Source organism: Saccharomycodes ludwigii, chromosome VI (assembly GCF_020623625.1).
Source record: "Saccharomycodes ludwigii strain NBRC 1722 chromosome VI, whole genome shotgun sequence".
In the NCBI taxonomy this organism is placed as follows: Eukaryota; Fungi; Ascomycota; class Saccharomycetes; order Saccharomycodales; family Saccharomycodaceae; genus Saccharomycodes; species Saccharomycodes ludwigii.
The window spans coordinates 766,667-792,710 of NC_060205.1; the positions used below are offsets into that span (position 1 = coordinate 766,667).

The following is a 26,044-nucleotide window of genomic DNA, read 5'->3' on the forward strand; positions in this document are numbered from 1 at the left end:
ATTTTTTTTGTGACTAAAAAAAGAAAAAATGTTTTTAAAATGATAGGGCTTGCTTAGGGCTTGCTTAGGGCTTGCTTAGGGCTTTCCTAGGACAGAGTTAGGGCAGAGTTAGGGCAGAGTTAGGGCTTATATAATATAATGATACTCATCTCACCACTAATTAAAAACTTTTGCTAACATTTAAATCTATTAGCTAAATACTTTCAATCAATGTTATTTATCATAATTTAATATGTTAAATGTTTATTTAATATACACAAAAAAGTTACCTTAAATTAAGTAATCAATTTTTATAAACATTCTATAAAATTTCCATCTTATTTCCCCTTCTTCACCGTGTTCCTTTTTTTATCAACTTTCCCAGGTTTTTTGCTATTAGTTGAAGAAGATAAGCTTTTGGTATTTCTTGGTGACACTGTCTTTTTATGTAATTTCTCTAAAATATTATCTTTTAAGCTACTACCTTCCTCATTTGTTTGATTAAATCTTGTATGTTTCCCCTTTGTAAAATTTTGCTCACTTATACTAGAATGGTTAAAGGATTTCTTCTTTTCATCATTCTGTTTGGGAATATTAGCAAGATCCTTCAATTTATTTGCTTCATCCATGTACGATCTAACCCTTGATATTTCCTTCAGAATAGGTGATAAATCTTTGGTATTATTCAATTTCATATAAACAAAGAGTAGAGAGCTTAAAACATAGGCATATTTATTACAAATTTCTAATCTATTCAACGTTGCATTGTTGGAAGTGGTTACTTGCATCAATTTATCATCCAATGATTTGTTAATCAACTCAGTTTGTAATGAGTTGAGTAATGAGTCTAATTGTTTATTCAAATATGAAACATATTTGTTGAATTTGATTGTTTCTTCAGCCATATAGAAATTGTTGATATGTTATTGCTTTATTCTGTCTTTTTAATGGATTAGTGTAATATATTTTCGACTCTTTTCTTTTTTCTTTTTTATTACATACAAAAAAATAGAAAATAGAAAAAAGTAAAAAAGCATATGAGTTACCCGACTATTAATTACTATTTTAGATTGTGAAATAAGCGCAACGGCAAATTGTCTTAAGAAACACGTGCACAAGCACAACATTTTTTATCTTTTTTTTTTTTTTTTTTTTAATATTCAAACATTTGCTATCATTTCTATCCTTTTGCTAATTATAAACAGTAACATTCTCTTTATTTCCATTTAGTAAAAGAATTAATAAACAAATAAATAAATAAAGGGACTGAAAAAGATGACTTCTAAACCAACCATTACTACTAATAATAATAAACTTTTCTTTTTACAAAGACATAAAAAGAAATTACTAATTACAATAATCCTATCTGTATTTACAATAATCACAACCACTTCAATAGGTGTCTATTTACTCAACAATTGGATCAAAAAACAATCTTTCAAATTACAACAAAAAAGGTTTTTAAAAGAACAAATTAAAAGGAGATTCCAACAAACTCAACAAGATTCAATATATACTGTTTATGAGTTGTTACCTGTGGTTGCAATCATTTTAAATAATTTCCTAGATTTGGATGACATAGTCTTAACTTTGAAAAGTAATACAGTAAATACAAACAATAACACTACCACTACTACAACTGCGTCGACTAATGCTGAATCAAGTGATCCAGCTAATACTAATGGAAATACAAGTAATAGTAAGCTAGAACTATGGAACGCATTAAAAATAAAAAGTATTACGAAATTATGTGTTAGTATATACACTCTATCAAGTCTATTATTGTTAACTAGAATACAGTTGAATATTTTAGCAAGAAAAGAATATTTACAATATGATTTACAAGAGTATGGAACTGCCACCACTAATAATAAAAGTAACAATGGTTTAATTTCATGGCTTCAGTCCTTGCTTTATATTAAGCGTTCCGATGAACAAGGAGCAAAAGAGGAGGATAACTTGGAACTGAATATTAAGAAAAATGGCTATAATAACATGTATGATATCAAGTATTGTAACGAACAAGCATTTTTGTCATTATCCTGGTGGTTATTGAACAGGGGATATACAAAATACTCCAAAATTATAGAGGCTCAGGTACTTGAAAATTTCAATTATTTGGGGCCCAAAGATTCTTTAACTTTTCAAGAATTTAGTGTTAAAATTAGTAATATTTTATTCAAGACAAATGAACAATTATTATTAGATGGTGGCACTGTTAACGGTAACAATACCAACACTTTGTTAAGTGCAATTTTATTACCTGCTACTTCATTAGAACAATTTGTGTTGCAACAATCAGTTAACCCTCAAGTGCTAAAAATATTAAATCAAGATAATGCGAATAATAATCTTGAGTTTAGAGAATTAGTTGACGAGACTAAAAAAATTATACAAAGTACCGCTTCCTCTATAGTTTTAGAGACTTTGGTTAATGAATCTTTCCAATATTTAATGAACCAAATAGAACAAAGATGCTTGTTTAAACTGGCTAAGAAAAGAAGTAATAATTCTAGTAATGATAAAGATGACAATAGTGTTGTCGAAGCTACATTTCAAATTGCTTTATTATCTCTAAGTTGTAAAGACATAATAGATAAGAATATACTAGTGAATAACAGTGATGGTGATATACTATCCTTAAGTGGTTCTACCAATACAACCACTGAAAATAATAGTTCTTTATTGAATAAAATAGATTCGATACCCGAGTTAGATGATTTAAGTGCTAGTGTATATAGTAATATCTAATATATTATTTAATATTCGACTGCATAACAATACTATTTAGTTTCCTCCTCCATTAGGAATTGAGGGATAATATTTAATTTTAGATTCAAGAAAAGTGGTTTTTTTCAATAAGATGATAAAGAATTGAAATAATGTGTTAATATATTTGTTTGTTAATTCTAATAACAGGTGTGATTTTCAATAGATGGGTAATATAGAAAAGAGGATATCTTCATTATTTACTTGAACAATTTTAATTTTTAATTTTTACTTTTTTTAATTCGTTTATAGTGTAAATCGGTCGATGCATTTTTCTATGGAAATGGAAAAAAAAAAAAAAAATTTTTTTCTTTTTCTTTTTTAATGAGTAATAAAAAAAAAAAAAAAAACAATATGCTTTGATTGATTTGTCTATTTCTTTTGCTTTATTAACTATTTATTTGACTTTTAACATTTAACATCTACAAGATCTTTTCTTTTTACATATAGATAAAATTAATAAAAGTTAAAAGCTACAAAGAAAAAAAAAATATATATATCACGATACAAATATGAAGATTTCGTTTGATAAAGAAAAGTCACATTCTCACAAATTGCAATTTGCCAATAATATTAAAATAGCCTTAGCTATCGAATTTGCAAATAAAAATAAGAATCCATCGTTAACTATTGATCCTGAAAATACCAAAGCAGAATTAGTTTCAGATAATTTCAAATTATTCAACACTACTGCCATTTTACAATACGTTTTAAATGATTTTAATGTCGACAAATACGCCATCACCACACTAGAACCATTATTATACAAGGAAACATCATCACACTCAAAGGAAGTTGTTACTAAGGCCATCGAAATTATTTTTTCTGGTAACAATAGCGACGTTTTCCCAGTCACTGCTTCCAACTTAATTGTTTTCGCTGACGCTTATGCTTTGGATGCTGATCAATTTTCCACCTATAAAAACTTACCAGATATCCTAACCAACGCGTTAAAAGTTGCTAGAACTCAAACTCCACGTCAATCATCTGAGTTTAAACATTCAGGTGCTGTCAACATCGATGAAACCTTTAAAGTTTTAAAAAATACTACCACTGATGGTAAAATTCTACCAAGGGAAAATGAGAAAAATATTTTGGTCACTTCAGCTTTACCATATGTCAATAATGTTCCTCATTTAGGTAACATAATTGGTAGTGTTTTAAGTGCCGATATTTATGCTCGGTATTGTAAGGCCAGAAATTACAACACTTTGTTTATTTGTGGTACCGATGAATACGGTACCGCTACTGAGACAAAAGCTCTGGAGGAAAAGGTTTCCCCTAAGGAATTGTGTGACAAATACCACAAAATTCACGCCCAAGTTTATGATTGGTTTCAAATCGGGTTTGATCGTTTTGGTAGAACAACAACTCCAAAACAGACCATTATTGCCCAAGATATTTTCACCAAATTAAATAACAATGGATTTTTGGAGGAAAAATCCATGAAGCAATTGTATTGTCCAGAACATAAAGCTTACTTAGCTGACAGGTATGTTGAAGGTGAATGTCCTAAATGTCATTATGAAGATGCTCGCGGTGATCAATGTGATAAGTGCGGTGGCTTATTGGATCCATTTGAACTAATCAACCCACGTTGCAAATTGGATAACGCCACACCAGAACCAAGAAACTCCGAACACATATTTTTATGTTTAGATAAGTTAGAAGGTGAAATTAAAAAATGGGTGGACAAAGCCAGTGAAGAAGGGGAATGGAGCAAAAATTCCAAGACTATTACTCAGTCTTGGTTAAAGGAAGGTTTACAACCACGGTGTATCACCAGAGACTTGGTTTGGGGTACTCCAGTTCCGCTAGAAAAGTACAAGAACAAAGTTTTGTACGTTTGGTTTGATGCTACAATTGGATATGTTTCTATAACTGCTAATTACACGGATGATTGGAAAAAATGGTGGAAAAATCCGGAAAATGTTAAATTGTACCAATTTATGGGCAAAGATAATGTCCCATTCCACTCTGTAATTTTCCCAGGTTCTCAATTGGGTACAAAAGAAAATTGGACAATGTTGCATCATTTAAGTACCACAGAATATTTGCAATATGAAGGTGGTAAGTTTTCCAAGAGTAGAGGTATCGGTGTCTTCGGTAACAATGCTCAAGAAATCGGAGTTTCTCCAAGTGTTTGGAGATATTATTTGGCTTCTGTTAGACCAGAATCCAGTGATTCTCAGTTTTCTTGGAGTGATTTTGTCACCAGAAATAATAGTGAATTGTTGGCCAATTTGGGTAATTTGGTTAACAGACTGGTCAAATTTGTTAATGCAAAATATAATGGTGTTGTTCCTGACTATGACATCAAAAACTTGGATAACTTTTCTGGGTTGACAAGCGATATAAACAAGATCTTGGAGTCTTATATTGACGAAATGGAACATACTCATGAAAAACGTGGATTAGAACTAGCCATGTCTTTAAGTTCTCGCGGTAACTTGTTTTTGCAAGAAAACAAATTGGATAACAGTTTGTTTTCTGAATTTCCAGCAAAATCTGACGCTGTTGTTGGTGTTGGTTTGAATATTATTTACACTGTTGCTTCCGTTATCTGTCCATTTATGCCAGAAACAGCTGAATTGATTTATAAAATGTTGAATGCTCCTGCTTTAAAAATTGACAATAAATTCCACCTATCTATTTTGGGTGGTCACAATATTAATAAAGCCGAATATTTGTTTCAACGTATTGATGAAAAGAAAATTGATGAATGGAGATCCAAATATTCTGGACAACAAGTTTAAATAATAAAAAAGAGTTTATTACATAATACTTTTTTTTATTTTTATTTTTGTATAAAAGAAAACCTTTTTTTAGTTGTTTATTAGTCAACAAAACTCTTGAAATAGAAAAAAAAAAAAAAAAAAAAAAAAAGAGGAAAAAAAAAAAAGTTTTGCCTGTTTTTTTTTTTTTCTTTTTATAATTCAATATAGAGAATTTTTGAATATTTAATACCAAAATACTCAATTATAGTATACAAAGCTGGAAAGAAAAGAAAATTAATTAATCACAAAAATAAAATGATCGACGATATAATCAAAGGAGTTGAAGATTATTTAACTCCTAACATTCCAGTCAAATTAATCAGTCAAGGTGCAGAAGCATTAGTTTTCGAAACAAATGTTCATCCATATAATCCTTATACTACCGCTTCTAATGCCTCATATATTATCAAATATAGACCTGCCAAGAAATATAGACATCCAAGTATAGATCAAGCATTAACAAAGCATAGAACTCTAACTGAAGGTAGATTATTATCCAAATTATCCAATATCCCCGGTATCAATGTACCGCAACTAATTTGCTGCGACCCATACAATGGATATATATGGCAGGCAAAAGTTGGATGTGTTCTACCCAATGGCACATTTAGTAATTTAAAAAATTATTTATGGTACCAAAAAAACATAGATCCATTTGATGAGGACAAAATTGTAAAAGTTTTGGTTTCTGTCGGGAGACAAATTGGTATTTTACATTGTAACGATTATGTACACGGCGATTTAACATCATCAAATATTTTATTGGATAATAATACTTCATCTGGAACAAATAGTGCCAATGAGTGGTCGCCCTATTTGATTGATTTTGGTTTAAGCTCATATTCTACTATGCCTGAAGATAAAGGTGTGGATTTGTACGTTTTAGAAAGAGCGATTTTAAGCACACACTCTCTATTTGCTGAGAAATATAACCAATGGTTATTACAAGGTTATAAACAGGCATATTGTGAAATGAGCCTGGGAAAGGATGACAAGGAGCGTTACACCAAGTTAGAGCAAGTTTTAAAAAGATTTGAGGAGGTTAGATTAAGAGGCAGAAAGAGAAGTATGATTGGTTAAAAAAGTGTTTATTATATATATATATATATATATATATATATATACGTATGTACATATTTTTTTTTTCCGCCTAACTTTTAACTATCAGACCTTTAAAGCATCCTCGAATCGCATTAGATAATAAAACCTCATCACCATCTTTTAGTTTTCTAACATCTATAGATTTAACTTCACTAACCAATTTTTTCCTAAGTAAATAATATCTCATTGTTCCACATAGACAACCAGAAGATAAAGAAGGTGTATAGTAATAATATGAGGAACAATCCTTAGCAGTGTCATCTTTGTTGTTAGCGACATATTTTTTAAAATATACATTGCAAAAGGAAGTTTCCATCACTTCATAATTGGTATTATAAACCAATATTTCGCATGGTCCCTCTTTGCCCTTGTGTAATTCTAACATTCTCTCTCTTGCTCTGTTATAATGTTGTCTTTTGGTAGTTTTAAAACTTGTAAAGGGAGAAGGAATCAATGGTTCTGTGTCAATATAAACTGTGTATATCGGTGGTACGATACTATTTTTAAACTTCTTGCTGGTTGGCAAAACAAATCCACTAAATAGTGTATCAAGTATATAACAATCACACTCTTCTCTGTCATTTTTATTATCTAGAAGTGTCAAGGGCAATACGTGCGCTTCAATTTTAATCTGTCCAGCACGATTGATCAAAACTCTCATCTTATAGCAAATGTCATCATCTAATAGAATGTTCATTTTCTTTTGAACATCTTCGGTATTTTCTTTCGAAGGTAATGCTTGAACTAGTAAAACCAATAATGAGTGAATGTTCAATTCATAATCCCAATTAAAATATTGTAGTGTGAAATTTATTCTTTTCAAATGTTCACCTAGTAGGAAAAACCTCTGGTAATAGATTGACATTAAATCTTTATTATTACTCGTCTTATTATTATCATCTGGATTTATTATTGTTTCAGTTTCATGAGCAATACTGTTACTGCTTGACAATATTAATTTTGGATCCAAAAATAAGCCAATTGATTCCAGTAAGGTTTCGATGTTGCTATTATTGTCACTAATACAATCATAAGATTTGGATAAATATGGGTCATATCTTATTGTTGTTAAAATTTCAAAATCGCTAGTACTATTAACATTGTTATAATTGTAGTTAGCATCAATAACTTTTCTTTCTACAATATCTACTAACTCCTCTTTATTCATTACGAAGGACAGAAGTTCTTTATTTGCAATTTTGTTGTTGTAAATGGATGCTTTGTATTAGTATAACACTGGAAAGACTATGTGTGTTATAACGGTAACAGCAACTACCTGACTACATTTAAACATTACTGAAAAGAATTTATATATATATATATATATATATATATTTTTTTTTCTTTTTCTTTTTCTTTTATTGCTCATAGAAATTTCATTAGCCCTATGATTTAGGTTTTGTCACAGAAAATTACACAGAGTCTTTCAGTGATGTTCCATATCAACCTAAAAAAAAAAAAAAAAAAAAAAAAATTAGCCGAAACAGCACCAACGTCAACCAGATTAAGATTAAGAACAAGAAATAAGAATACTTTTTTTAAACAAAATAATCAAATCATAAGCTCCAACTGTATGTATTAATATATATAACTATTTAATAAAAATCATTATTTGTTAGGGTCTTTTCTTCACATTTGTAAATATTAATCGACGTATCGTGCGAATTATTAGCAGCAATCATCATTCTATGTGGATGAAAAGTCAAAGAGGATAGATACGGTGATGTTCTAGAAGCTTGTGTCAAACTGCTAACCATATCTCCTAAATTTGTTGAGGTATTATTATTGTGAGAAGAACTACGATAAGTATTTTTAAATTGTGCTATTAAATCGCCTGAAGTAGTCCATATCTTAATTTTTCTACTACCAGATGCAATAATAGGCGCATGTTCATGCACTTGCATTGTAACCATAGAGCTTTTGCTGTCTTTAGAAATCACATTATTACTTGTTATATTAGTATTGAAATTGGTTGTGGAATTGCCGGCTGAATTACTCATAGTAGGTATGACGCCACCGTTACCATTCATATCAGTCATTTGCTCATTAAACCCTAGAACAGGGTCTTGGTATCTAATATCCCATAATTCAATAACACCATTGGAATTCCCACTGACCAACTCTCTGTAACCACCCCTTTGCATATGGACATTGGTGATCCAAGAAGACTTGCCGCATTTACTGCCCACTCCGGAACGCCACAACCTAATCATAGAGTCCCTTGGGTTTAATCTGCGATCGTAGCATCTTAAACTACCATCGGAAAACCCAGCAACAAATATATTACCCGATAATTGATCAGATGTTAGTGATGTTACTAAAGATGATGTTTTTGCAGGTATATCAACTTCCACGTTTTCTGTCAAAGCATCCCAAACCCTAATGATTTTGACATCACCAGTTACCAACAAAGTACCACGTATCTGTTGCCATTCAGTTAATAGACCTGTTGATCTTGGCGTCAGTAGCATATCGGTCAATCCCCTCCATGAAGAAACCATTTCTACGTTGTCCACATCGTGAAAATTCTTGAAAATTTTTATAATCCCATCAGAGGAGCCGGTTACCAATAGGGGAACATCATCTTCATTTATAAAATCCATGTCAGTAATCTTGGTACCAAAGGGGTTTTCATTACAAAATGTGGATAATATAACGTCATTTTCCCAATCATAACATCTGATATTATCTCTGTCGTCTGCAGTTACCAAATAGTCTTCAAATTGAGTAAATTTGAATATTTTTGGGTGTGTTTTGTTGTAAGCAGTTCGGTATATAGCATTCCACTCGCCATACAATGATAATTCCTTTTTATTTTGTGTTTTTTTGATTATATTATCATTTCTATACTTCCGCCATTCTCTTGCCTGATAAACAGTACTGCCTGGCTCATCATCTTCATCTTTCTTCATTTGGGGTTCTTGGAAATATTCCTTAGAGTAATCTATAAATGTAGACTCTATTGGAATATCAATGTCATATAAAGAGGCGGGCGGAGTGTGATATTCAAATCTTGGTGTGCGTGGTTTATGTTCGACCCCATATGGCACATTTAACAAAGATAGTTTGGCCAATTTTCTGCTAATTCCGCCATTAGCACTGGTGTCGCTTGCAATCATGCTATTAGAAGTTCCAGGCCTATCATTCTTATCGTTATTACGTTCAACATAACACTCACGAGCAAATCCATGTAAAACTTTGATGAACCTTGCCGTTAGTGTTTTAGGCTCATCTTCATCCTTGTTATCACTACCATTGGAATTTTTGCTTATGTCTTTATTAAAATCTTTACCATTTCCGAATATTAATTTTGGTTGATAATTTCTATTTTTTGCCGTTGAAAATTCATCGATTATGTTTTTATCACTGCTACTCTGGTTATTGGTGTTAATGTTGGAAGTAGTGTTAAAAATATTGATGTTGCGTCCACCAACTTCATTTCTTTTTATGAAATATTTTTCCATTTCTACAACAATGCTACCTAAATCAGCGTTTTCATTCATAGCCAACAAAATATAATTAATCACAGTTTCCGCGTTATACTTGATTTCCGGATGCGGGTCATCGGACAAAATTAAGACAGATTTCCATATGGTATTAAAAATGGAGTTTTGTCCCACCAAATCGTTCTTTTTATGTTCATCACGCATGCCGCCAACACCACCTGGCACTTCCAAAGATAAAATTTCTTCAAGTAATTCATTAAATGCAATGACAATAAAAAAATTGATGTAGGTGTTAACCACCTTGGATAGAAACTTAATTAACTCTTTACGAACAATAGGAGAACCATCATTTAGCAAGCTTAGTGCAGAAACAATTATTTTCACCTCTTGTAATTTTATCTCTTTAATGGCAAAATTTTGTAATAAGTGTAAATCTATTTGTATTCTATGCAAATGTTGTTGAATTCGATGATGATAATTGCTATTTTGTTGCTGCTGTGGTGGATTATTTTGAATCATTAAATGTTGTTGTTGTAAAGTGTTAGCTTGAGACGTTAAATTCATATGCGTTTTAGCGATTAATTCAGTTTCATCTTCGTCAGAAAGAAAATTTGATAAACTTACTATGGCAGAGCATCTAACTTCTGGTACTGGGTCCTTTAATGATTTGATTAGAGTTGCAAAAATATCAAACTGCCTCTCTAATTTGTTATGCAAACATGCAATCTTGTATAGTGGGTTTCTTTTGTATAATTCACCAACCAAAATGATACACCATTGTCTCAACATTGGTGTATCTGAGACATCAATTAGATTTTTCAAATGTGGTAAGATATCAGCATTAAAACAACATCTCTGGCCAACCTCAAAGTCCCTTGCAAATGAAGTCAAAATAAAGGCAGCCATGGCTTTTTGTTCGTCACTTATGTGAAATGTTTGTTGTTGAGCTGCACTGCCGCTTGAAGCTTGTTGATATCTTTGTGAAGCTGAACTTACCGGAACATTTAAAACCAACCCATTGGATGAGTTTCTACCATTGTAATGTTGTTGCTGAAGTATTTCAGGACACAATATTCGTACAAAATACATATAACCATCCTCTTTAATTAGTTCCTCCTGTGTATTTTCGTGATCAATAGACATGATTCTTGCCCAGATAAAAACTAAAATTGGCTTCATTTCGTTGGAGGGCCCTTGTAACAACTTTAAGACATAGGGGAAAATACCGATTGATAAAGATAAATATACCGCCCAAGGACCCAAATCCAAAAATTTTGATAATAAAATCAAAGCTCTATTACGGTGTAGTTGTGATAATAAAACTTGTAATACTATAGGCAATTGTTCAGGGGGATTTCTTGTATTTGAACCATATTTCAACCATAGCTCAAATGCTGTTAAGTTTTGAACAAAAAAGTCAGAATACTGCTGATAAGAGGTATTATTAGCCGGTAGATTGCTCAGGTTGTTGTTGTTGTTGTTGTTGTTGTTATTGTTGGTATTGGAATTCTGAATCAATTGGCTATTACCACCAGCTGTTTGATTCACCAAGGACATTGTACTCAGCGAACCAATACTTGATTTATATTTATTTAGCACATCGTTCGGTTTTGTTTTTGGATTTAACAACATCTGTTGGGAATCCGGATCTGTTGGATTTTTCATACTTTCTATTAGTTTGGTTAAAACCTGATCAATAGCCAAGTACCATGAGTCCCACATGGGGTGGTCTATAACCGAATTTGGCAAAGGGGGATCGGAGATGGGGTGGCAATTATACGAAGCCATTAATCTTTTCGCCAGTAGAAAATTTCTAAACAAAGCAGCAACAATTAAATCATGTCTAAATAGCTTGTTGAATAATGGTCTGGGTAAAGAAGTCCAAGCAATTGTGTCCGTAATAGCTGTGAAAATCCAATTTAACTCGCCCAAGGGAGTCCTCCTATCTGAACTTTTCCCAGGAATCGTAATATCGGGTAATTTTGTAAAATTCTTTCCATCCGGATTTCTAATATTGTCATGATTTTGAAATAACATTGCATATTTTGTATCTTTCAATGGTGATTGCATCAAATAAACTTTCACACTTATTTCTATAGGTGAAGTTAAACACGCGGTGAATAAATCAGCTGGCAATTCCTCATTCATGGGTAACAGTTCATCTTCTCTACAAGAGGCCAGTTGGAAACATTCCTTGTAGGCTTCGGTTGGAGAAGAAGCTGCTGAATCATGTCTTCCCTCTCTGTCATCTTTTAATCTTTTTGCAGTAAATTTTTGAAAATTTTCAACAATGTTCCCGGCTTGATTACAATCCCACACATAAATAGCAGGTGCACCCAACCACGTTTGTAAATCATACAAAGATACAGGAATATATTGTGTATATCTTCTATTGAAAACCCAAATTTCACCAGATGGTGTTGGTTTGGGAACACCATGACCATTATAATGGAATAAAACTCTTTCTGTCTTTGCGGCTCTTCTTAGAGTATTGCAAAACCTTTTTAAATCTTCCACGCAAGGATCTAATGCCTGCTTGTATTTAGTTTTAGATGAAAGCATTTCATAACGAGATTGTAAAGCTTTACCGATTGCCTCGATTGCCTTTTTGGAATCCTGAAAATTTAAGGGATCAACCCAAGATTCCAATATAGCACAAGGTTGTGTTTTGATTACATCTGGTGGATCCACACCTAAATGAAGACATAAAATTAAAGCTGCAGCAACTGTTTTTACTCTTTCTTTTCCGATTTTCCAATTTTCTATTGGCTGGTAAAATTTGTCTTTATCTTGTAGTTTTTCCTTTTCTGGAACTGGGTTTGCATTTGTTCTATGTCTTTTGTCATCGAAATAAAAGATGAAATTTGTAGCCAATTCAGTTAAATATTGTTCAGATTCGTATTCTTCTTCAAAACCGTGTCTTGGATTTTGGTTCAATGGTTTTAGTAGTATCTGATCAGAACTACTAGATGCAGTCATGCTTTAATTTTTATTATTTATTTACTGTTTTATATATATATATATATGTATATATATATATGTGTGTGTATGTATGTATGTATGTATGTATGTATGTATATATTTTTGCAATTTACAGAATCAAATAAGAATATGACTATTCCAAATCAGCAATTACAGTGTTCTAACTTACAGTCAAGTTAAAGTAAGATTGGTGAAGAAAGAACGGGAAAAAAGAAAAAAGAAAAAAAAAATATATATATATATATTTATATTTAGCGTATATACATTTTTTTTTTTCTTTTTTCTTTTTCTTTCTATCCGTTTGTCTTTTAATAGCTTTTGTTATGTAGCAATAATGCTAATTGCTAGTTCAAAAACAAAAACAAAAAAGAAGACAAAAACAAAAATAAAAGAAAAGTTGCTTGCTATTTTACAACGTTAACTTATAGATAATGGCCAGTACAACCCATAATCCCACTGTGTTATTGAAACGCTTATTTTCTTTAAAGGATACCTCTCCTCTATACCTTATTATAGATTCAATGGCACAAACTGCCCAAACTAGTGTATTACACGAGATTGCCTTTCACACTAAAAATAATACACATAATGCCAAAAATAACGTGAAAATAATCTATATATCGTTCGAAACTTCTAACACTCCATCATATTGCGATGAATTTATAGATGCATCACGTTTTACTTCCACTAAAGAATTATTACATGTTTTAAACTCTGTATTGGAAAATGGAAAAAAGGAAACAACGGATATTTACAGGATTTTATTGATAGTCGATTCAATTAATTACATAAATAATACTGAAATCACAGAATTTATCCAAGCTATTTTCAGTCCACATACTACACTATGTGTGGTTTATCATAAGGATATAGACGAGAACGAAAATCATACTAATAATCCCCTCTATCATCAAAAGCATATGCAAAGTTACTACCCAAACACACTAAAATTATTGAAATATATAGCTACTAATATTTTTGAAACCTTTCCAAATTTGGATACAAATAAGTATGTTGCGGATGAAGAAGAATTGGAAGCCTGTTTGAATGATAAGTTTATTGTTCCAAGAGGATTAAATAACTATCAGTCATATAACTTGACCTTGACAAATAAAAGGAAGTCCGGAAGATCTTTGATATTTGAGTTTGTAATCGATTCCAAAACTCATTCATATATCAACTATAGTGATTACGTAAGGGATAGAAAGCAAGATCGTGCAACAATTTCAGATACATCAATGAATAATCAAGATATGTTTAACGGATTGACAACTTTTAATTTGAATATTTCGGATAAGCAGAAACGTGCTAAAGAGCAGGTTGAATTACCATATTTAGAAGCACAGAATTTTAACTCAGGTGGTGCAATTGTATATGAATTTGAAAAAGACGATGATTACGATGAAGAGGACCCCTATGAAGATCCATTTTAGTTTTACTTTTGGGTTTTTCTTTTTTCTTTTTTTTTTTTTTTTTTACTCTCTCTTTCTCAAACTTTTATTTTCATTTCAATTTTAATAAATATATATGTGTATACTAAATGTGGATAATATCATTGAACCACGCTAACTATACATAAAAATCAACTCGCCACCCTTTTTAAGTTTTTCAACTTGCCAACCAATTGACGAATCTTAGATTTGGATGCTATTTCGTCTGCTTTTTGTACAGTGATGAATCTTTTGGTCATCATATTAAATATCATTCCAAAAATCATGGCCATAACAGTCGAAGTTAAAATAATCACATTATATGGCATACTAAAATCTGGTGTACTTAAGGATAATAACAAAGTGGGGGTTCTTAGGAAATATATTTCCTCCCTGCCTTTTTTGTGGCTATCGCTACTCCAACCTTTGACCGCAATAAATGCCGACTCGATTTCAAACCCATGGTTAGCATCTGGTGGATATTCTGCATATTTTAACAAGGGTTTATCAAATTGATAGCTCATTGTGATTGTGGTGTTTGCTGGAACATTTAGTTGAAACTCGATATGAGAGGGTCTTTTTCTATCAATTGCGGGTAAGAAATAGGTATCTTTAATTATTTCGCCTAGCTCATCATTAATCGTATTGGCATCTGACTCCAAGCTTAACGAGGACAAGTAAGGCTGCATAAACCATGGTAAACTTTCAAAATAGACAACGTCGATGTTTTTATCAACAGATGGATTCCAGAAGGAAATACGTAGTCCTCCCCTATCTTGACTGTACCCTGTTAAAGATCTTGACACATGAACCGGTGCATGTTCTCTGACACTAACATCCGAGCTATCTTCTGTTTCTATGAAAAAGTCAATTGGCGAATCCACGTTTAAATTATAACAATTATCACTTGTGCTGAAGTAATCATCTCCAATTTTAATAAAAATTTTCCAATTCTCGGCACTAGCACTAACCATGCAGACCTTTGAATACGTTTCAGATAGCAAATTATTGCCATTCACCTTTTTACCAAATAAATCAGAAAGATGATAATCATAATTACTTTTTTCGGGCAATGGAAAACATTGCACTTCATCGGTGTTTTTTGAACGATCGCATCTTAGTTCGTCACTGGTACTCGGTTTAGGAATAGGATTCTTGTTTCTACTTAGCAACTGAGGGACGTTAAGCACTGTTTCAACCAATATTTCCAAAACATAGTGACAAATACCATCATCAGAACAAATAGTGTCAACTTCTAAAGACATCGAATTCCAAAATGAATCGAATACCTTATGTCCATCTAGTAGGGAAGCAATGCCGGATTTTTCCCTATTTGGCAACAATTTAATGAAGGGTGTTAAATTTTCCGTACAAATTGGTTCATTGGCTAAAGAACCTCTCATCAAAAATAAGGAATTTTCCAAAGGATCAGTCATTGGGATGCTTTCCAAATTATTTAAGAAAACATCAGAATTAGATGGGAAAGTGGTTTTTGATGAATCAATAAAATCTATAGATGCACAAAATAATCCGCTCAATTGATTAGTTAATTGGTTCCATTTACTCATAGCATCTGTATTGTTTCTAGCTTCTATTAGTCCCCATATCTCAACACCCGAGCCGCCAGAATTGTAGCCATTATGTGGTAGCTTACCCCAGCTCTTAGAGTCCCACAACCCATGGGTAAATCTTAAAGACAATTTTTTGGTATCTGTCTGTTCTAGGATGGGCGAGATAGACTTGGGGAAAACTGTGTAATGTGTGAATTTACTAGGATCTATGTTTTTTTTATTTATTAAGAAATCATTTGAAGCTAATAAAAACTGGAATGAAGCAAATAAAAAATTATTGGGTAATGGTTCTAATGTAAGTTTTTCCTCAAACGGATATTTTATTTCATTTTGTGACTCTATAGCAACTAACGATGAAGGTGACGCTAGACAAATATCTATGAAAACGATAACACAAAGTGCTACAAGCGTTATTAATTTGGTTGCTGGGAAGACCATACGTAGAGTTGCTTGATTTCTAGTTTAATATTTCTTTTTTTCTCCTAGGCCAACAAAAAAGGGAAGGGAAAAACGAAAGTAAGAATTATACAATTGAGGTGTTTACAAAGCGGAAAAAGGAAAATGCTAGATGATAAAAATTAAATTAACCCATAGTAGAGATGATACATGTATATAAGATGAGAATAAGATTATAAAACAATCATGAATTTAAAAAATGAAAATAAAAAAAATAAAAAATAAAAAAAAAAAACATTCCGAGAAAGCTTTCCATACATAAAATATAATTGCTTCGGACATTGATAACAGACAAACAAATGAGTAAAATCTTCATATAAAATATTTACTAACTTATATACACATATATTATAAATTAGTTTACAACACACACACACACACCTGAACGCTATATCAAAAATAATCGGAAAAAATGTCACTTATACAAAAAAATGAAAGCAAAAATGAATCTAAAAGTGCAAAAAACCTCCTCTCTCAATCTTTCAACATAGCTACAGAAGCTAAAAACCAAATTTTATTGGCAGAAAATGCAAAACGAAAAGATGAACCTCAGAACTTAGAACAGTCGACATTCAAAAGAAACTTGGATGTCGCTGCTAGTAGATTGGGGATCAAACGTAAAAATAATGAAGGTTCAGATCCTGCCACCACAGACACCAATAAAAAGCCGAAAATAGAGAACGATAAAAATGGTTATCATATTCTTTCCAAGAGCAATAGTAAAATTACAAAAAAAACTATAAATGAAAATGTAATATTGGAAGTTCCTGGCATAAAAGATTTACAATATTTTAAGGCATCTGACAAACAATTTTTTGGAGAGCTATTATTTAAAAGAACAGACAAAGTTGAAAAGAGCGAATCTGATAAAAAATTATACAAAGTGTTGAAATGTTTATTACGCATAAAGAATGGGCTTCCCTCAAGTAGGAAAGTTGCAATGAAATCATTGGTAGATCATGCAGAAATCTTAGGACCTAAACTTATTTTCGAAAGACTTTTGCCAATTATATTAGAAAAAACATTGGAAAACCAGGAAAGGTTCGTGTTGCTTAAAACTTTAGATAAGTTGCTTTATAAACTCCAAAAAAATTCAAAACCATTTATTGGAACCATACTAATGGTAATATCGCCTTTACTTTTCAGTGACGATCCTGTTTCCAAAAAGGTTGGAGAAGACGTGACAACAACTTTAGCTCATTCAGTAGGTGCAGCAAACATGATCACTACCATTAGATACAGTGTAGATGACCAAGATGATTATATACGAAACGTGACAGCCAGGATTTTAGCTTTAACTGCAAAGTCATTGGGGCCAGGTAATCTGCTTCCGTTCATTAACGCTGTATGTCACAGCAGAAAAAAGTGGGAGGCAAGACACACGGGTATCAGATCAGTCCAACAGTTGGCTAATTTGATGGGGAGTTCCTTGTTACCCTATTTAAACATTCTTATTGACTGTATCAAGGACGGGTTAGATGACGAAGCTATTCAGGTGAGAATGATCACCGTAAGCTGCATAACTGCCCTTGCCACTGCATCTAGACCCTACGGGTTTGGAAGTTTTGAACCGGTTTTAGAGGAGTTATGGAAGGGTGCAAAATCTCATAGGGGCAAAATGTTAACCTTCTTTTTAAGAGCTATGGCTGCTTTGGTGCCACTTATGGATAAAGAATACGCGAGTTATTATTCGCGAGAAATAATGCGTATTGTCCAAAGGGAAATCGCATCTCCAGATGACGAAATGAAAAAAACGGTTTTATTAACTATACAACGATGTGTTGAAACTGAAGGTGCTGTCACTATTACGTTCTTAAAGGAAGAGCTTGTCCCCAGTTTTTTCAAATATTACTGGAATCGTCGTATTGCCCTAGACATTGGTATCAGCAAGATGGTAGGGTTTACTACTGTCCTTTTGGCCAAGAAAATGGGTCCAGCCCTTGTGCTTCAAAATATTATATCCCGTTTAAAAGATTCATCAGAACCCTTGCGAGTAATGACAGTTCAATCGATAGACAACATTTTCAAGGAAGTTGAGAATTTCGAAAGAATCAGTACCTCTTTAGAGACTCAGATTGTGGATGGTCTTTTAATTGCATTTCAAGAACAATCTAGCGACACAATGGTTTTTGTGCGTGCGTTTTCAACAGTTGCTTCATATTTGGGAGAAAGAATGGAACAATACCTACCACCAATTATAAGCACCATATTGCACAGGATGAAGAATAAAAGTTCTGTGGTCCGTAAACTTTCTGCAGACCTATGTTGCGAATTAGTACCTGTTTGTAAGAAATGTGGCCAAGAAGAACTATTGTTGAAATTGAATGTCATCTATTATGAGTCTTTAGGGGAAAGCTACCCTGAAGTGTTGGGTTCCGTGCTAAAAGTGTTGAATGGAATAGTTTCCTCCACTCAGGATTTAACTCATCTACAACCTCCCATATCCCAACTTTTACCAACATTGACTCCAATTTTGAAAAACTCAAATGTGATAGTTAGCGATACCCTTTTAAAATTAATCAGTAATATAGCGCAACGAGCAGCCGATTATATACCTCCAAAGGAATGGATGAGGATTTGTTTTGAAATATTAGAAATATTGAAGAGTCCTAACAGAAATGTCAGAATACAAGCTAATGAAACATTTGGCTTTATAGCAGAATCAATCGGTCCTCAGGATATATTGGTATCCTTATTAAACAATTTGAAAGTTCAGGAGCGTCAATTGCGTGTGTCAACTTCTGTGGCTATTGGCATTATTGCAAAGAAATGTGGACCATACACTGTTATCCCAGCATTAATGAATGAATACAAAACACCAGATACCAACGTTCAAAATGGTATTCTAAAGGCACTTGCATTTCTATTTGAATACATTGGAGAGTTGGGTTGTCCTTATATATATTTAATTTCACCCATCTTGCAAGATGCATTGACAGATCGTGATTTAGTTCACCGTCAAACAGCAGCAACAATTTTAAAAAATATTTCATTAACCTGTCATAGTAATGGTAAAGAAGATTGTTTTATACATTTATTGAATTTACTATTACCAAACATCTTCGAAACGTCACCACATGCTATTATTAGAATAAAGGAAGCGTTAGACGCTGTGAGAATTGCAGTTGGCCCCGGTGTCTTTATGAATTATATCTGGGCTGGGATGTTCCATTCTTCAAGAAAAGTTAGAAAGGCCTTTTGGAGCATTTATAATAATGCGTATGTTCAGCAATGTGACTCTATGGTACCATATTATTTAGACATTAAAGGATATGAAGTTGAAGAACTGAATTATGTATTGTAAGTGATATTCTATATAGATCAAGTCTTATATATATATATATATATATATAGAGAGAGAGAGAGAGAGAGAGATAGATACAGTTTTATCAGTTATTTATTTCACTATATGTCTGGGCAATATTTCCGTCTTTATTGGCATTTCTTACCGCGTAATCGGTGTCAGTAACCTCGCCACTATTATGTTCATTGTTGTAGTCCTCATTCTCGTTATCGGATTCACTTTCTTCTTCTTCTTCTTCTTCTTCTTCTTCTTCGTCGTCGTCGTCGTCGTCGTCATAATCAATATCTTTATTATTGTCATCTTCATCTTCTTCATCCTCTTTTTCTTCACTTGAGGATGATTCTTCCTGAATAATTATCCTTCTTTTCGATTTGGGTTTTGTAGTTGGAATATCAGCAAAAAACTCGTCTAAACTCTTCAATTTATATGATACTTTCGATCTAGATGAATTATAGTTGCCATTTTGATTCTTTATTCTTGTATTTGTGTTTGTGTTTGCCCCTCTCTCAGGATTTCTTTCAAATTCTTTCGATTTCGAAACAAAATAATCATTCGAAGAAATACCCCTTCTCGATCTGGAATAATCTTTAATCGGTTCTTCCTTGTCTCTCAAAAATGACCCGTTGTTATTTTCATTAATATCTTCATAAGCCCAGCACTCGCTCTTTTGGAAACTTTTTGTTTCCAAACTAATTAAAGAAATATCCTCCAAGATTTTTGGTTGTTGTTTCGGAGCTTGCAATAACAACGTGGCAATTTGATAATCAAATTTATGAAACAATGAATAATATGTTCTTGTTCTGTCTCTTATGTCATAGTCATCATCAAATTTGGCTAAATCTACTAAAGCTTCAAACATTTTTGAAAAAACAGACTGTTCGAAATCATAATCAATATCAGGAGAAAGAAGTTTTTGGCGATCAATATCATAGCACAAAAGTTTAGAGGAAAAATTCAATATTTGCAACTTTACAGTAACGGATTGTCCAGCAAATATAGGCAATAAATGGCGTAAAACTTCTGCACCAATCTCATATTTTACAAACAAAAATTCACCCAATATCCAGATAATACCCGCTTTTGAATCATCCAAGACCTGCGACATGGTTGAAGAATCAATCAAGACTTTAGCGAGCATCCAAAGTGTTTTGGTATGTGATGCTGGGTTTTTGGATATAATACAACGTAACAAGGTAATCAATGAGTTAGTTATCTCAGTATCGCCTGTATAGTTGTGCGATTTAAAAATTCTTAATAACCATCCCATTATTCTATTTCTGTGTTTATCACTGATATCTTCACATACAGTTAAACATCTAATACTGAGACTCCTGATACTAGATGGCAAAGCAGTACATAGAGCATAATCTTGAAATTCATCCACTATAAAATCAATATTGTTTGCGTCCACTAAATGTGCCATGATTTGTATCTTCAACGCCATTATTTTTTGTGAATCAACAGTTGGCAATAAAAAAAATTTTGTCAAGTGCTTGGAAAAACATTCAGGACATTTTACTTCATAAAACAATATGTTTTCGGCCACAATGCTTTTAATTTGTTTGTTAGCCATGGAAAAGGATTTAACCAATGCAGAGGAAAGCGGGCTTTGTGCAAAAGCTTCATTTGAAGAAAGTTGGTAAAATGCTTTAGCAGCCGCCAATAACACATATTCATTAAAAGAGTATAATATATTACCTGTCAATGAATTTAAAAATAATTGCAAGTCATCACATTCAGGTTTTAAAAATTGTTTACAATAGCCTAACAATACTTCAATCACCCTTGGAATGAAAAATGAGTCAAAGTTGCACAAATCTCTACAATACCTACGGAAGTAACCATGTAATAATTCAATGTATTTTGCATCTTCTTCAATGAAGTCTGACAAAAGATTAAAAGCTGGTCCAACAACACGATAGTCCGAATCAGACAACAAATCTTTTAGAGGTCCAACTAAATCAGCACTTGAAAGAAACTTTTTTTCATACAATCTAGCAAAAGATGTAACAACCACAGATCTTACTTTATAAGAGGTATCTTTAATCATTTCTTTGACAGAGTATAAAACCAATGGATATATAGAGGGGATTTTCATTGAAGACAAAACTTCTAAAGCAAGAGCTCTACCTTCCGGATTTTTATCAGTCAAGCTTTGCTGGATTGAATTAATTGATAGTAAAGCTGTATTTGAGTCAATTTCTGAGAATCTTAACAAGTATATGTAAACCATTCTTCTTGTTTTCAAATCATGACAGTTAATATTTTTTAATACATCGGGAAATAAGCTTCCCACCTGGTCTTCTCGTTGAGTGGATATAGAAAACATTAAAGCTTTCAAGGCTTTTTTGACATCTCTTTCATTTTTTGAGTTTAGCAAATCTCTTAAGTCACTTGGTTTTATTGGTTTGTACATACCCTTTGATCCAAGTCTTGAAGAGGCAGCAGCTGCAGCTTCTAGAGTTAAATCTCTTGCTGATTCCAAAGCAGAGGTAATTCTAGAGATAGAATCTGTCATTTTGTTTGCGTATGTTTTTATTAATCGAATGGATAGCCTTGTTATTGATTTAAGCTTTTTTCTTTTTCTTTTTCTTTTTCTTTTTCTTTGTATATGTATATATTTTTCAGTCTAGGTGCTGTTAAAGAGATTAACAAATAATATTAACGAAAGAGCCCAAAAAAAATAAAAATAAAAATAAAAATAAAAAAGGTAAAAAAAAAAAAAAATAAAAATATAAAGCCGAAAAAGTATTTGTCCGAGTATTACAGGACAAATTGTTTCCAAAACCCTTTTTTTTTTTTTTTTTTTTTTAATGCTGCGTGTGGCGTCAAGTATTATTTATATATTTGAATCAAATTACACAACCCGTGCCATATAATGTTAAGGTTAGATCAAATCAACTATTTCATGTAAAAACTACTATGTTACATCTCCCATAAGATAAAGAGGAAAATAAAGAAAAAAATAAAAATAAAAATAAAAATAAAAATAAAAACATGGGTGTCCATGGATTATGGGAAATCGTTGAACCAACATCTAAACCCGTTCGTTTAGAATCGCTTGAAGATAAAAGATTAGCTGTTGACGCATCTATATGGATATATCAATTTCTAAAGGCAGTTCGAGATACCAAAGGGGATGCCTTGCAATATTCTCATGTGATCGGCTTTTTTAGACGTATATGTAAATTATTGTATTTTGGTATCAAACCAGTCTTTGTATTTGATGGTGCAGTGTCCCCCTTGAAAAGGGAAACCATTAATAAAAGAAAGGAAATTAGACAAGGAAAGAGAGATAGTGCAGCTAAAACGGCTAAAAAAATATTGGCTTTGCAATTACAGCAATCTGTTGAAAAGAAAGAACCCGTGTCCATAGACACTTCCTCTCCACTGGGAAAAAATTATAGAGGAAACGATGAATGGGAATTGCCAAAAATTGAAGGATTTAAATATAATAAAAGTGATGGGAGAATAGCTAGTGTCAAAGAATTTCAAGCTGTTATTGACAATGTTGATGATGAATTGGATGGTATAGATTTGGATTCTATAAATCCGGCCTCCAAAGAGTTTGACAATTTACCAAAATCCACACAGTATATTATTTTAAATGCACTTCGTTTAAAATCAAGATTAAGAATGGGCTATTCCAAAGAACAATTAGAACACATTTTCCCAAATAGTATGGAATTTTCTAAATTCCAAATAGATATGGTTAAAAGAAGGAATTTTTTTACTCAAAAACTAATAGATTCAACTGGTCTACATGGGGAAAGCACGTTGTTAAATGGAAAAATTGCAAGCGAAAAGAATAAAGAGTACAAATTAATTCGTTCGGATAATGGATGGGCATTATCCTTACAAAATGACGATGGTTCTAGCGTTAAAAAGGCTATTAACCTTGAGGACGAAGATGAGAGTGATGAGGATGATGAAGATGACATAAAATGGGAAGAGGTAGACACTAAAACTCGAGAAAGGGAAGATACTGCTCCTGATTATTCTATTAGGGCATCATTATTAACAACCACTTCAAAACTGAAAGAATTGAATAGCTTTGGAGGTAAGGCATTTTTAGACACCAAAAACCACACTTTGACATCACGCTTCTATCAATCTCCCTATAAAAACATTGTTGAAAACATTAGCGATTTTTCTTCTTCTGATGATGATGATGATGGTGAAGAAACTAGCAGCAATATGGTTGCAACCAGTAAGAATATAAATACTAATGGCGGATTAAAAGTATCCTTAGAAGCTAAATTACAGGATATAGAAGATGCCAGTTCTGATAGTGACTATACAACTTTTGTAAAAGAGACAAAGCAAATGGAGAAGATGCAAAAATCCAATATTGAGAGCACTGAATTACCAAAAACAATTACTACTGTTCATGAAGATGCTTCTATTATGGCGTTAAATAATTCTGCTGCAACTATTGAAAACACCAAGGAAACTGTTAATAACCAAAATTGCAACTTATTGCACAAAATAAGCGCATTATCTAAGGGGAATATTAGCCCAGATAATTGTCAGGAGCCCATGAACGGAGTATCCACAAAAACTTCACTTTCCCCCACTTTCATTCCGTCAAACAAAGAAACACTTATTTTGCCAAAAGATAAAGATTCCACGCTACGCCAGAATTTTAATACTGTTTCAACCTATGACGAAAATAAAAACTGTGACAACAGCACTGATAATACCGATTCCCATAATAGCGACATTAATGATGTGACTACCTCAAAAAATGAGTATAAACCAGTACCGTCATGGTTTGGTGAAAATCCAATATCCAATATTAAAAATATCCACGATACTGTAGGTGGTGAAGAACCAAGCTTTTTATTTGGCTCCCATAGTATTTCTGCACAATCTAAGGAACAAAAAAAAAACCTACTTCCCAGTGTAGTTGAATTATCCATGGTTAATGAAGATCCTGATAACCATGAAGATGAAATCAATCACTCGTTTGATGAAAATAAAGAAAAGATGCATAATATTGGACAAGGGACAAAGAATAAAGTCGAAGTGACTCCTAAGTGTATTAAAAACAACAAAGAATCTACACCTCACTCCAATAGTGGCACCCCCAATCTACCCTTGGTAGAGGTACAAAAACATGATGATAAAGTTTTTGATTATGATTTTTTTGAAGATGATGAAGAAGCTTTGGTTCAACAATTAGAGGAAGAGGAAAATGAGTATAACAATTTTTTTAAGCCTGCGCTAACTAATGCTTCTGCTGAGACAGGAACATTTTTATCTAAAGAAGATTTATACGATCAGGCAAAGAGGGATAAGAGGGATGCAGACGAGGTGACAACAACAATGATTTACGAGGTTCAACAGCTTTTATCCTGTTTTGGCATACCATATATTACAGCTCCCATGGAAGCGGAAGCACAATGTGCAGAGCTTTTGAATTTAAAATTAGTAGATGCAATTGCAACAGATGATAGTGATATTTTCTTATTTGGGGGAGATAAAGTTTTTAGAAAAATGTTTAATGAGAAGCACTATGTTGAGTATTATTCTTTGGACACAATTGCTGCGAAATTGGGATTAGATAGACATAAAATGATTGAATTGGCGCAGTTGTTAGGTAGTGATTATACTACGGGTATCAAGGGTATTGGACCAGTTTCAGGGGTGGAAATTTTAGCTACGTTTGGGTCTTTGGAACAATTTTACAAATGGTATACCGAGGGTCAACTAAATCCAGATGTAATAAAGAAAGAAACTGGGTTGGAAAGGAAATTAAGAAAGGCATTGACAAGGAATCAAATTGATTTAGACTCTAAAATGTCGCCAAAGGCTATGGTTGAGGATGCTTATTTAAATCCGGTTGTTGATAAAGATGAAACCAGCTTTGTATGGGGCAACCCTGATTTGGATCAGTTAAGAACATTATTGAACCAAACTGCTAACTGGTCAAAGAAAAAAGCAGATGAAGTATTAATTCCTTTAATTCAAAGTATAAATAAGAGGAAGAAGGAAAATCATAATAAACAAAGACGATTAACAGAATTTTTTCCGACTAAAGTAGATTCTTCTATAAATAATCTTGGGCGTAGGTTAAAGGAAGCGACAGCGCAATTGAAAAAAAAACAACGCACAAAATGAGTTCAGAAGGAAGGGCGCCAGTATTTCTGTGACACAAAAGTTTTTTTTTTTTTTTTTTTTTTTTTTCTGTTTTTAAAAATAATATTTTATAATATGAATAATATGA

The 26,044-nt window shown here is 32.5% G+C and overlaps 11 protein-coding genes across 11 annotated transcripts; 6 read left to right on the top strand and 5 right to left on the bottom strand.

Moving 5' to 3' along the window:
- Window positions 1-317: 317 nt before the first annotated feature.
- On the bottom strand, window positions 318-884 carry LRP1 (Lrp1p; the record flags this gene model as incomplete). The annotated part of the gene is made up of 1 exon (XM_046079607.1): window positions 318-884. The coding sequence occupies one exon, from the start codon at window positions 882-884 to the stop codon at window positions 318-320; it is 567 nt and encodes a 188-aa protein (XP_045933231.1).
- A 370-nt stretch (window positions 885-1,254) lies between these two features.
- On the top strand, window positions 1,255-2,730 carry PEX3 (Pex3p; the record flags this gene model as incomplete). Its single annotated transcript, XM_046079608.1, has 1 exon — window positions 1,255-2,730. The coding sequence occupies one exon, from the start codon at window positions 1,255-1,257 to the stop codon at window positions 2,728-2,730; it is 1,476 nt and encodes a 491-aa protein (XP_045933232.1).
- A 530-nt stretch (window positions 2,731-3,260) lies between these two features.
- MES1 (methionine--tRNA ligase MES1) lies at window positions 3,261-5,504 on the top strand (the record flags this gene model as incomplete). Its single annotated transcript, XM_046079609.1, has 1 exon — window positions 3,261-5,504. One exon carries the CDS (start codon window positions 3,261-3,263, stop codon window positions 5,502-5,504), a length of 2,244 nt encoding a protein of 747 aa, XP_045933233.1.
- Window positions 5,505-5,780: 276 nt separating this feature from the next.
- BUD32 (serine/threonine protein kinase BUD32) lies at window positions 5,781-6,605 on the top strand (the record flags this gene model as incomplete). The annotated part of the gene is made up of 1 exon (XM_046079610.1): window positions 5,781-6,605. One exon carries the CDS (start codon window positions 5,781-5,783, stop codon window positions 6,603-6,605), a length of 825 nt encoding a protein of 274 aa, XP_045933234.1.
- A 70-nt stretch (window positions 6,606-6,675) lies between these two features.
- On the bottom strand, window positions 6,676-7,794 carry ABZ2 (aminodeoxychorismate lyase ABZ2; the record flags this gene model as incomplete). The annotated part of the gene is made up of 1 exon (XM_046079611.1): window positions 6,676-7,794. One exon carries the CDS (start codon window positions 7,792-7,794, stop codon window positions 6,676-6,678), a length of 1,119 nt encoding a protein of 372 aa, XP_045933235.1.
- Window positions 7,795-8,221: 427 nt separating this feature from the next.
- On the bottom strand, window positions 8,222-13,051 carry KOG1 (ubiquitin-binding TORC1 subunit KOG1; the record flags this gene model as incomplete). Its single annotated transcript, XM_046079612.1, has 1 exon — window positions 8,222-13,051. The coding sequence occupies one exon, from the start codon at window positions 13,049-13,051 to the stop codon at window positions 8,222-8,224; it is 4,830 nt and encodes a 1,609-aa protein (XP_045933236.1).
- Window positions 13,052-13,485: 434 nt separating this feature from the next.
- IKI1 (Elongator subunit IKI1) lies at window positions 13,486-14,487 on the top strand (the record flags this gene model as incomplete). The annotated part of the gene is made up of 1 exon (XM_046079613.1): window positions 13,486-14,487. One exon carries the CDS (start codon window positions 13,486-13,488, stop codon window positions 14,485-14,487), a length of 1,002 nt encoding a protein of 333 aa, XP_045933237.1.
- A 149-nt stretch (window positions 14,488-14,636) lies between these two features.
- GPI16 (GPI-anchor transamidase subunit GPI16) lies at window positions 14,637-16,493 on the bottom strand (the record flags this gene model as incomplete). Its single annotated transcript, XM_046079614.1, has 1 exon — window positions 14,637-16,493. The coding sequence occupies one exon, from the start codon at window positions 16,491-16,493 to the stop codon at window positions 14,637-14,639; it is 1,857 nt and encodes a 618-aa protein (XP_045933238.1).
- Window positions 16,494-16,923: 430 nt separating this feature from the next.
- On the top strand, window positions 16,924-19,815 carry HSH155 (U2 snRNP complex subunit HSH155; the record flags this gene model as incomplete). The annotated part of the gene is made up of 1 exon (XM_046079615.1): window positions 16,924-19,815. The coding sequence occupies one exon, from the start codon at window positions 16,924-16,926 to the stop codon at window positions 19,813-19,815; it is 2,892 nt and encodes a 963-aa protein (XP_045933239.1).
- An 85-nt stretch (window positions 19,816-19,900) lies between these two features.
- APL6 (AP-3 complex subunit beta) lies at window positions 19,901-22,333 on the bottom strand (the record flags this gene model as incomplete). The annotated part of the gene is made up of 1 exon (XM_046079616.1): window positions 19,901-22,333. The coding sequence occupies one exon, from the start codon at window positions 22,331-22,333 to the stop codon at window positions 19,901-19,903; it is 2,433 nt and encodes an 810-aa protein (XP_045933240.1).
- A 479-nt stretch (window positions 22,334-22,812) lies between these two features.
- Window positions 22,813-25,938, top strand: RAD2 (ssDNA endodeoxyribonuclease RAD2; the record flags this gene model as incomplete). Its single annotated transcript, XM_046079617.1, has 1 exon — window positions 22,813-25,938. One exon carries the CDS (start codon window positions 22,813-22,815, stop codon window positions 25,936-25,938), a length of 3,126 nt encoding a protein of 1,041 aa, XP_045933241.1.
- Window positions 25,939-26,044: the final 106 nt, after the last annotated feature.